The 11139-nt window shown below is 45.5% G+C and overlaps 1 protein-coding gene across 1 annotated transcript in view; it reads right to left on the bottom strand.

The window, feature by feature from the left end:
* Cenpv (centromere protein V) overlaps positions 1-2917 on the bottom strand; it is a gene marked incomplete at its 5' end in the record, with an annotated part of 62529 nt that extends 59612 nt beyond the window's left edge. Inside the window, one exon of the mRNA XM_033762769.1 lies at positions 2898-2917. Coding sequence (XP_033618660.1) covers positions 2898-2917 — 20 coding nt within the window. The remainder of the gene's footprint in view (positions 1-2897) is intronic.
* Positions 2918-11139: the final 8222 nt, after the last annotated feature.

The following is an 11139-nucleotide window of genomic DNA, read 5'->3' on the forward strand; positions in this document are numbered from 1 at the left end:
ACTCTAGGATCGCCTGGGCAGTTGGACCTTTTATACTCTGAGAGCCTGCCCTCTGTCCCTCCAGTCTCTTGGTGTTGGACCCCACAACAACTCATTTTATGCCCTCATGAATAAGGACAGAGCGCTTTAAAGCCCACCACAATGCCCCCAAAACGTCCATCTTGTTTTCACTTTTGTTTTTATACCTGAAGAGGCAGGGGAATCACAGCAGCGCTTCCCAATGAGCCAGAGAAGAGCTATGGCTACTGGGGCCAAAAGCAATGTCTCTGTGGAATAAGAGACTGACTCCCCACTAAAAAGGATCACTGCTTCCCCATGATGTCCTCTGAGGGAAAAATCTGGGTTGGAGGTCTTCAGGCAGTGTTGGCTGGTCTGGGAGGAAGTATGTCAAGTAGCCAGCATAATTGAATGCCTACTCTGTTCTGTGTATTGCTCTGGGCATCCATGAATGAAACAGAATCTGACTTCATGAGGCTTTTGGTGTAAAAAGTAAATAAATGGACCATGTCAGTCTAAAAAGAAACTCCAACAAACTCGACTCTCTAGGAACAAAAAAATGTTTTTAAATAGCAAAAGGCTGGGGGTTTAGCTCAGTGGTACTACTCACTGCCTGCCTCAAAAGTTCAAGGACCCAAGTTTGATCCCCAGTACCAAAAAATAAAATAAAATAAAATAAAGCAGAATACAAGCTGGTACTGGTGGTGCACGCCTGTGATCCCAGCACTTGGGAGGTTGGAGGATGGCTGTGAGTTTGAGGCCAGCCTGGGCTACATATTTGAGCTTAACACCAGCCTGAACTGCACTGCAAAACTGTCTCAAAAGAAAAAAAAAAGAAATGCATGCTAAATATGAGCACTCAACACTTAACACAAGGGTAATCATTTTCACCTATGGTAAGCATTTCTGCGTAGTCCTCTTACTCCTGCCTTTAGTATTTTCTGGTCTTCAAGACAAACAGACATGCATTTTTTAAATTCAAAATTGTGTGAAAACTGTTTCTGTTTTTTAAAAACAATTATAGTATACATAGCCAGGTGTAGTGGTACATGCCTATAATCCCAGCACTTAGGAGGCTGAGGTACGAGGATCACTGTAAATTCCAGGTCAGCCTGGGCTACATAGTGAGTTCAAGGCCAGCCTGAACTACATACCAACATCTTGCCGCAAAAAAAAAAAACAAAACAAAAAGAAAGAACAGCCAAGTAAAACTCCTCAGTTTCAAAGGATGGGAATGTAGTTCAAATAGGATGGTGTTCAGATGCCTAGGGAGCCAAAACTATTTGCCTGTAGAGATTAAATACACTATTTCTATTTGCTTTGTTTTAATGCCTAAAGCTGTCACAACTTTTTTCAGCTCAACAAAAGGGAAAACTGCATTTTATTCATTGAGCATACATTTACTGAGCACAGTGCCAAATATTGTACTTGATTACCAAATTCCTGATTGTAAGAATTTCATTGTTCTATTCTTGGTTACAAATTATGTTTCACAATTTACCAGAAATGCGTTATTACTAAAAATTGTATTATAAATATTAAAAATGCATCTTGTCTATTGGATGGGTCAGTATTTTCCTTTTGAAAACATTATGTTGTGTTGAGGTTACCAAATGACCTACTTTGGAAAAACATTAAACCAGTAATCAGTATGACTCAGTTCTGGCAATTGCCCCAGTGATGTCACCACAATAGTCATGAGAGGTGCATTAGGTCAATCAATGGAGCAGCATGCATGACTCAGGAGGAGTGCCCGGCTGGTCAAACAAAACGAAAATCATTTCACTCTCATGAAAAATTAATCAGCCATTTGTAAAGCATTTTCAAAACATTTTTATAAATTATCTCCAAGTTTTTAGATTCCCTTATCAGAGAAACTAACTTTCGATCTACTTAAATCAGTAGACGACAGATCTAATTAAAGCTATCTAGATGTTAACCAGGTGTTTATCCACAAAGTATTAACGTTATGCTCAGGGTTAAAATTTAATGGGTAGTCATATTTTCTAAGTGAAATCTGACAAAGCTGTTAATTTCAAAAGTTATCACAAGAAAAAAAAAACAAAAACAAACCCAGACATTTCGCTGTTTACTTTTTCACATTCTCCACCCCCATGACTCCACATAAAATCACGATTGGATCCAAACACCCGTCTCACTCATGTAGCTAAATTATCTCCCTGTAGGCCGAGCAGCCACGCCCAGGGAAACCAGTGGCATGGTCCTAGCGATTTAACTCAACCTTCTGGTTTCCTCCAACAATAAGCACCTGAGTGGGAGGGCTACTAGTTATGCTGTTGTAGGCAAATTGCTCATCTCTTGAACCAGCTCTTTGCCTCCGCGCATTTCTCCGTTTACCCAAGAAGTTTGGAGAAATACCGAGGAGGAAGAAAGGTTTGCAGGTACTGTCGGAGTCAGATCGAAGCACCTGGAGCCTGAGCCCCTTTCCTCGAGGAGTCTCTCCACGGGGTGCCAGGTCTCCGCAGAGGGCCCAGCTACAAAGTCTGAATTTAGACAGTCCTCGGGCTATTATGAGGGTTCAGTAAGACAAAGCAGCTAAACCTTTCTGACTACAGCAAACGCAATTAAAACTCTACACCCCTCAATAACCCAGAGTAAAAACCTGAGAAGCGCGCGTTAAAAGAAGGGGCCGGGGACTGTGCTTCACAGGGAACACTGGGAAAAACAACTGCAGGACACACTGCCAAACTGCTTTGCACCTGTAAATAGGTCCGCAACCGCCCATCACAGGAATTCGCCCCAGAACCTGCTACTTTCTCGCCTAAAGTCAGAAAATGCCGAACTTCGGGAAATGGGGCTTTGAAGGCGGAAACAGAAAGACACCTCCCGCCACCCGCCCGCGCTCCGGCCGGAAATACTTATCCTTCAGGCCGGCTAACCTATGAGGCGCACGCGCACTGAGTTACTCAGCAACGACAGCACTAAACCACCGCCCAGCAACAGTGGAGCTGCCAAGTCTCTCACCACTCAGCGCCTGTCTCACCTTCACACGCCTCACCAATCAGCGCTGGCGCCGCAACGAAGTTTCCAGAGATTTCGAGAAAGGTTCCTTAAACTCGGATTCATCCGCCTGATAATTTTTCCATTTTACTGTAAAGGAAGAGATAGGACGCCTGGAGGAAAAGGAATGTAACTTTTTAGGACCGTATGTTTCGGCTGTGAGGAATATGAGGCTCAATTGAAAAACCTAACTAGTCCTGAGAGGTGGAGCCTAGCGAACTACTTTCACCGGCGCACGGAGACCGCGGCTACGTAGTAGTGCTATGTGACGCAACAGACATTGCATAAATAGCAGGTCCGCCAACGCGCGCTGTTGTGGCGAGCGGCTTTGTCGAGTGAGGAGTTGGTGTCGTTCTGGTGGCTCGACGTTTGTGAGACCTTGCGTCGCGGTGTTTTCGCACTCGATAACAGGTATGGCCTGTGTCATTGAGGATTTGGAAAGCGTGGAAAAGGGGCTCGGGTGAAGTTCAGCCGGCGGTTTCTTAGGTCTCGGTGAGCCTCGAGGGGTTAGAGTGGGGGAGGGGAGGGCAATGTGACGTGACTCGGCCCCCGCACTTTACCAAACATTGGGGCTTGTTTGCGCGCGGGTTGGGGGTGCGGCCGGCTTGCACGTTAAAGGCTAACGGACGCTTAACCGATGGAACTTCCATCCGGCTCACTTAAGAGGGGTAAGGCTGGGAGGAGGTATTTTTCTGTGACCTGTGGAAATCTCCAGTAGAGGCTGTCATTTTAGAGTACCGTTTCGGTCTCTGGGAATTTTTGTGTTTTGGGCCTTGTGCGTTTAGTTTTGATTCCCCCCGCTCCGGGGGTCAAAGTAAGGACTTTGCGCTTGCGAAGCAGGCGCCGCACCATTTAGCTGTATATCCCTGGCCCTTGGTTTTGTTTTTAATTTATCAGGCTTAGCTTTGGAGAAATTAATGAGAGGTGGAGGGCTGGAGATGTAGCTCAGCACCTGCCTGGCAGGCGAGAGGCCCTGAATTCAATTCCTGGTGCTAAAAAGAAAAAAAAAAAACACACTGAACAGGAAGTTGTACTAGTTTAGAAAGCACTTGTGATTTTTTTAGCTGTTAATTTGAAATAGTGTGTTATGTAGAAATCTGAAGAACTTAGAGATGTGTTTTAAAACATTTTGAGAGAATAGTTAACTTTTTTTTCTTTAATGGTATCGGAATCGAACTCGGGCCCTTGGGCTTTCGAGCCAGGTGGTGGAACCACTGAGCCAGATCGCCGGCCCAATAGTTAACGGTTTTGAAGAACGTTTTTAGATGTTAAAAGTAACACTTGTCATTTTAATTATAGGTCAAAATGCAGATCTTTGTGAAGACCCTGACTGGCAAGACCATCACCCTGGAGGTGGAGCCCAGTGATACCATTGAGAATGTGAAGGCCAAGATCCAGGATAAAGAAGGCATCCCTCCTGACCAGCAGAGGCTCATCTTTGCAGGCAAGCAGCTGGAAGATGGCCGCACTCTTTCTGACTACAATATTCAGAAAGAGTCTACTCTTCACCTGGTCCTCCGTCTGAGGGGTGGCTGTTAGTTCTTCAGTGCCCAGTGATGGTGGTACTCTACATTATAGCCATTGGCCCCAATTTAAGTTTCAAAATTACCAGCTTCAGAAATAGCTGAACCTGTTCAAAATGTTAATAAAGGTTTTGTTGCATGGTAACTTGTCTGTTGCAAAACTTGTTGGGGGTGTGTGGGAACTTATTAAAATGGTGTTAGTGGCCTGGGAATTAAGCTCAGTGGCACTGTGCCTGCCGGGAAAGCGCAAGGTCCTCATTTCAATCCCTGGTATCAGAAAAGAATTGGTGGTAAGTCAGGCATGTAACTTGCCCAAAATTGTCACCTGGTTATATACTTGAGTCTGGTAGGTTGTAGGAGCTACGTCTTAACAATAGCAACGCATTCAAAATGCAATGAATTAAAAATAGGATATACAGGCTTTTTTAAGGTAAAGGGGATGAAATCAGTCTTTTAGGAACAGACAAGATTTTGTTGAACCTCCTTTTTAGTCTTGAGGAGTGTGCATTTTCTAATAGATACAAAATAGAGCCTTATCCCTGTCCCTTCTGTATTTAACTCCTGAGCCAAGAACCAATGGGTCACTAATCATTAGTTTTTGGTTTTTGTTTTTTTTTTTGGCTTTTTTGAGATGGGGTCTCACTGAGTTAGGTCAGACTGCACTGGAACTCACTGTAGCCCAGGCTGGTCTCAAACTCACAGCAATCCTTTTGCCCTTGAACTTCCTGAGTGCTGGGATTACAGGCAGGTGCCACCACACCTGGCCACTAATAAGTTTTGAAGGAAAGTTGGGTGAAGAGATTGCTAAGGAAGCACACAAGTTAAAAGGATAAACTGATCTGAGGAAACAATGTAAATTTTTTTGTGTGTGTTGTAAGTGCTCTGCTACACCTATACCCCAATCTTAACAATTTGTTTTGTCTTAAACTATAAAAGATGTAGCTGGGCATGGTGGCACACGCCTGTAATTCCAGCACTTGGGAGGCTGAGGCAGGAGGATCACTGATTTCAAGACCGGCCTGGGCTAGAGAGTTCCAGGTCAGTCTCAACTACATAGACCCATCCTCAAAAACAACAAAAATTATAAAGATGTGGTTGCAGTACTAATGACAATTTCATGAAATCGAGTAATATTTGAACATGGGCCAATTGGTTTGGGTTTTTTCTTTTTCTTTTTTTTTTTTTTTTTTTTTTGTGACAGTATTTTTTTTTTTTTTTTTTTTTTTATTGTGACAGTCTCACTATTTCAGACTGGCCTTAAAAGTACCAAAGACCCGGGGCTACCCTCAACTCATGGCAGTCTGAGAGCTTGGATTAAGGTATGCATGGCATGTGCCCATTCTAAGAATGTGTCCCAAGAGCATGCATGGAAAGGACCTTGCCTTTTTGAGGCTGGTGGTGGAACCACTAAGCTAAATTTCTGGCCCTAGAATTTCTAGTTCTTTGATTAAATCAATAGTACAATAAATGCCCTGGTAAGTGTCTTGTCAACCGATATACAAGTAATTTTTTAGGATTTACAAGTGAGGTCACTGAATATAGGATTTGAAGTGTTTTAAGGTTGGTATAAATTCCTTCAAAAGGAAGTCCTGCCATAAAACATGGATGCGTTACAGGGCTTAAAAGGCAGCCTGCCATAATCCTTAATGATCTTGTTTTTTTGTTTTAATTTTGTTTTTGGTACTAGGAATCAAACTCTTGTGTTTGTGAGGCAGACTGTAGAACCACTGAGCTAAACACCCAGCCCTACAATCTCAGTTTTTTTACCCCCTCACCTATCCATATGAATGTTTTTGCAGTTTGGTGATTTGAAACCATGAGTCGCCCTGGACTACCAGTAAGGCCTTTAGATCAGCCCTACAGACCTTTTTCTCTTCCAAAGGTACTGAAGTATCTTCTTTGTTGGATGCAACTGTCAGCGTTTCACACTCGGGGTGAGGACAACAGTTTTCAAGTTGGGAGAATTCTTCAAAATGGCTTTTTGGGAGACCTCCGCTGCAATACTAAAGGAGTCCAAGGGAGTAGTCCATGGTGAGGTAGCTTTACATGCATCACCCACATCCCTGGACTGGGGATTGAACTCGGGGACTTGTGCTTGCCAGTCAGGCACAGTGCCACTGAGCTTCATCCCTTGCGATGTTACCTTTATTCTTTTATTTGGAGATGGTCTCACTAATTCGTGTAAGCCTGCCAAGGCCCTCTTTCCTTAATCCTTCTGAGGGGTGGGATTACAGACATCCTCCAACAAATTTGTCTTGATGCCCAAGTTAATGAATTGTGAGGTGAGGCCAGCACGCCGTGGTCAAAAGCTCTGTCCCCTTAGCTAAAACAAGCAAGGCCTGATACCTACAATGCTTTTCTTGCTCCCCGCCCCCACCCCCCTTTCAGAGGTATAAGTAACTTCCTAAATTTTTCAGATCCTCCAGCCTTAGCCTCCCAGAGTGCTAGGCTTACACATCTGTACACATGCAGCTAACTATATCTAATATCTATGTAGCATCTCTGGGTTCCCCAACACCATAAAACTCAGGAGGAGAAGGTAGAGATCCAAACTGCCTTGAGGTGTGCTGGTACCCAGAATAGCTAACACCTTCCATTCAGAAAAGGTGAGGCTAAACAGCCCTGGGGTTGAGCTCCTCCTCACAATCCAAATCCAAAACACCTGCTAAGTAAGTGTTCTCAGTCCCACCCAAAAGTTGGTAAAACTAAAATTGGTCTTTCTCACCCTGAGCAGCACACATGCTCAGTCATGCAGTGAGGCAGATGTGTCAACAGACACTTCAGTAATACAGCATGGTAAATAAAATACCAGGGCAGGGCCACACAGGTCACTGAATCATTACAAGAACTAGCCTTTGTGGTGGGAAAAAAGTGACAAAGCACTTGGGATGATGGCAGGATGTGGTGCTTTGAACAGAATTGTGTAATGGAGGAAATGAGGTTGGCACCTCGGCCTTGAGACAGAGTACTTGCCTCCCTGGGTATAGGGACTTAGATCTGGGGTCTGGGTACACTTGGAGTCAAATGGAGGCTCCCAGACATCCTGTGTTTGTAAGATGCTGAGATAACGGGTAGAGAGTGACGGACTTCGAGAAGATGCCTACTTGTCCCATCTCTCCACCTGAGCCAGGGCAATAACATTTTAAAGTGTGAGGCCAGACAGGCATGGTGGCCTACACCTGTAATCCCAACACTGGAAGCTGTGTCAGGAGGACTGCAAGTTCCAGCCCAGCCCGGGCAATTTAATAACAGTGAGATCCCGGCTCAAAGTAAAAGACTAAAAAAAGGGTTGAAGAGCTGGATATGGTGGCATATGCCTGTATTCTCAGCGCACAGGAGGCTGAGGCAGTGAGTTTGAGGCCAACCTGGGCAACACTGTGAGTTCAAGGCCAGCCTGAACTACATACAGAGACCCTGTGTCAAAACACCCCCCGGACCCCCGAAAAAAAAGGTGGGAACTTAGCTCTGTGTGAAGGTCTTGGGTTCAATTCCCAGTACTGAGGGGAAAAACAATAAGGGAGGGGCGCCTCCAAACGCATCTTCTCTGTGGAGCAAAGTGAAAACACGACCTGAGTTGCATCATGGGATGAAAGTGTTTTCTGGTGCCTTTCTCTGGGGCTCACTGGTCCTCCACCTCTGAGCTCACTGGGACCTGGCTGACAGAACAGAATATATCATCCCTGGGGAAATGAATTTCCAGGCCAGAATAACAAGATATTCCAAGGGCATCAACATTTACCAAACAGTAACTATATGGGTGGGCAGAGTTGTACGTGCCTCTATCCCATCAATCTGGGAGGCTGAGACAGGACCAAAAATGTGAGCATAGCCTGAACAATTCAGTCACAGTCTCAAAATAAAATAGATAAAGGGCTTCAGCTCGGTGTGAAGGTCCTCAATTCAGTTCTCAGTACTGCCCCCCCACATCCCAAAACAACAACATAATCCTAAACTGTGTTATCTTTAGGAGAAGCATTTTAAATTGGCCTAGTAAACATACTAGCAGACAAAAAGAAAGGGCAGCAGGGCATGGTGGCACATGCCTGTGATCCCAGCACTTGGGAAGAGAAGGCAGGTGGATCACCAAGTTCAATACCAGCCTGGGGAACTTAATGAGACTGTGTCTCAATAAAAAGTTCTGGGGAAGAAGCTCAGTGGTATAGCCTTTACCTAGCATGCACAAGGCCCTGGGCTCAACCCCCACTACGTTAAAAAAAAAAGAGAGAAGAAGAAAGGAAGAATGAATTAAGGGATGAGTGTGTCAAAGAAGAGACAAGAAAAAATTTCAGCTAGAAACATTTGGTGTAAACGTAAGACTATCAGAGGAGACAGGTGTGACGGTGCATGCCTGGTGATGGAAGCTAAGACGGAAAGATCATAAATTCAAGGCCAGCCTGGGCCACCTGGACAGACTCTATCTCCAAGTTAAAAACAAATATAAAAAGATAAAACATTTAAAGAGGGCTTGTGATGTACTCAGTGGGAAGGCTTTGGGTTTAGTCCATTTCACCACTAAACAAACACAAACAACCAGGGCTGTGGTTTAGCTCATACAAAGGTCCCAGGTTCGATCCCCTGATTAAAAAATAATACTAATAAATAAATAAATAAAATAAAAAAGAAAGGATGCAGAGGCCCCAGCCTTCTCCTTTTACCAATCCCCTGACAGGAGCCTGTTTATTGCCAGGCCAGCTTTCTCAGCTCAAGGAGCTAAACGCCCCCTCCCAACACTTCCCAGCCTTTGCAAAGTACCTCACGTGTTTACTTCACTGAGTCTCCACCTGAGTTTCTGAGGCTTGGGCTACTTTGTGCATCAGCTGTCATAAGGCTCCTAGCTTGTTTCCAAGAGAAGTGGGTTCCCCTTTAGCCCTGAGGCTCAAGGAGCCCTGGGAGCTGCTGAGCATCCCAAGGTCTGTCGTGAGGCCTCTGTGTGGGGGAGGAAAGAAAGTCTGATTTTTCACTATAGTCCTTCCCTTGAAAGCATCTTCCATGTCTCATAGTGAAATCCTAAACTTGGATTGGAGCCGAACAGCTGCCGTCTCCCTGCCTAGAGACCCAGCGAGAGGCACTTGCACTGGGATGTGCTAGTTTTAAAAATCCAAAAGCCTGTATTGTCTGTGTGCAGTGCTTTTTACTTCCCTGTTGCTCTGATAGCACTTTTTGGTTGATGCCACCCTTTTTGTTCCTGCTGGTATAAACTTTCCCTGATTGCATCTTTCGGTGATCTTCAATAAATGGTGCTGCCTTTCACGTACCATTGGATGTATGCTCTGCAACTCTCTGCTTGTCCACACAAGAGCCTGCAATCTACCTGTGGGATCCACCATGAGCTAATACTTTCTATTTATCTTCTGATACTGGGAACTGAACACAGGGCCTAGAGCATCCCAGTCCAGCACTCTACCACTGAAGCACTGAAGGGGCACTGAGCCCCTTTCAAATGTTATTTAGAGACAGGATCTTGCAAAGTCCCCAGGCTTTGCTCCTGGTTCCTTAGCCAATGCATCCTTCCCTCCAAACGAGAGCCCCTTCCCCTTTCTAAGTCCTCACTACCCTTGGGTGATGGCAAGAAATTTCCTTTTTAAAGTCTGTGCGGTTCAGCGAGAACACCACATATGGGACTCACGAGCCAGTAATGGTGGCTCTCACTTGTATCCTCAGCTACCTGGGACAGAGGCAAGAGGACTGAAGTTGCAGCCGGCCTGGGCAACTTAGCAAGGTGCTATGTCAAAATAAAAAGGGCTGAGGATGTAGCTCGGGGTAGAGCCCTCCAGTGTTCAATCCCCAGTGAGGGCAGCGAGAGGGAAGAGCATGAAAGAAGTCAGATACATCAGCTACCTGCTGTATGAGTTTACGGTCCTGGAAATGACCAAGTTTCTACAGAAACAGAAATCAGATCAGGAGGCATCGGGGAGCAGTGGTGAGAGAGGAGACCGGAAGGGCCACAGAGGCACACTTTAGGGTGATGGAAATGCTTTAGACTAGGTGAATGGCGGTGGTCACACAGTTCTACACATTTGTCAAATATTTTTGCACTGTACACTTAAAAGGGGAGTAAACTTTAAAATTAAAGTGTAAAATTTAAAAATCCAATAATACAAACCAAACACCAAAAAAGAGAAGGGCTGAATGTGTCGTTGAGTGGTAAAGCACTTGCCTAGAGTGTGCAAGGTCCTGGATTCAATGGCCATCACCGCAAAAAATCGAGACAGGAAGAAGGTAGAGTGACAGAAAATATAGCCTAATCATAAGAATCAGATTGCCAGGGTTCAAATTTCACCGCCATCAGTTGGGAACGGTGCAGGTATCTAGAGCAAGAGGGTCACTTTGTTTCTCGGGTCTCTCTCCCCTGCACCGAGGTAACAAACGGGATGTTGAAAAACACTGCCCATAAAGCGCTTGGCTGCCTGCGCGCTCCTGGCTTTGCCCAGCACCCTGCGAGCCCGCGCGCTCTCTTCCTCCTTTGGGTCGGAGGCGGAGGCCACAGGCCCTGACGCCCTCACCGTCCCATCGCGAGTCTCCGGGAGCCCAGTCGTGAGGAGGAGCGCCGCCCTCCCGTCCCGTCCGCCCCGCTCCCCGGCCGCCAGGGCGAGTCACA

Source organism: Fukomys damarensis, unplaced genomic scaffold (assembly GCF_012274545.1).
Source record: "Fukomys damarensis isolate Sample0158 unplaced genomic scaffold, DMR_v1.0_HiC HiC_scaffold_13, whole genome shotgun sequence".
NCBI lineage: Eukaryota > Metazoa > Chordata > Mammalia > Rodentia > Bathyergidae > Fukomys > Fukomys damarensis.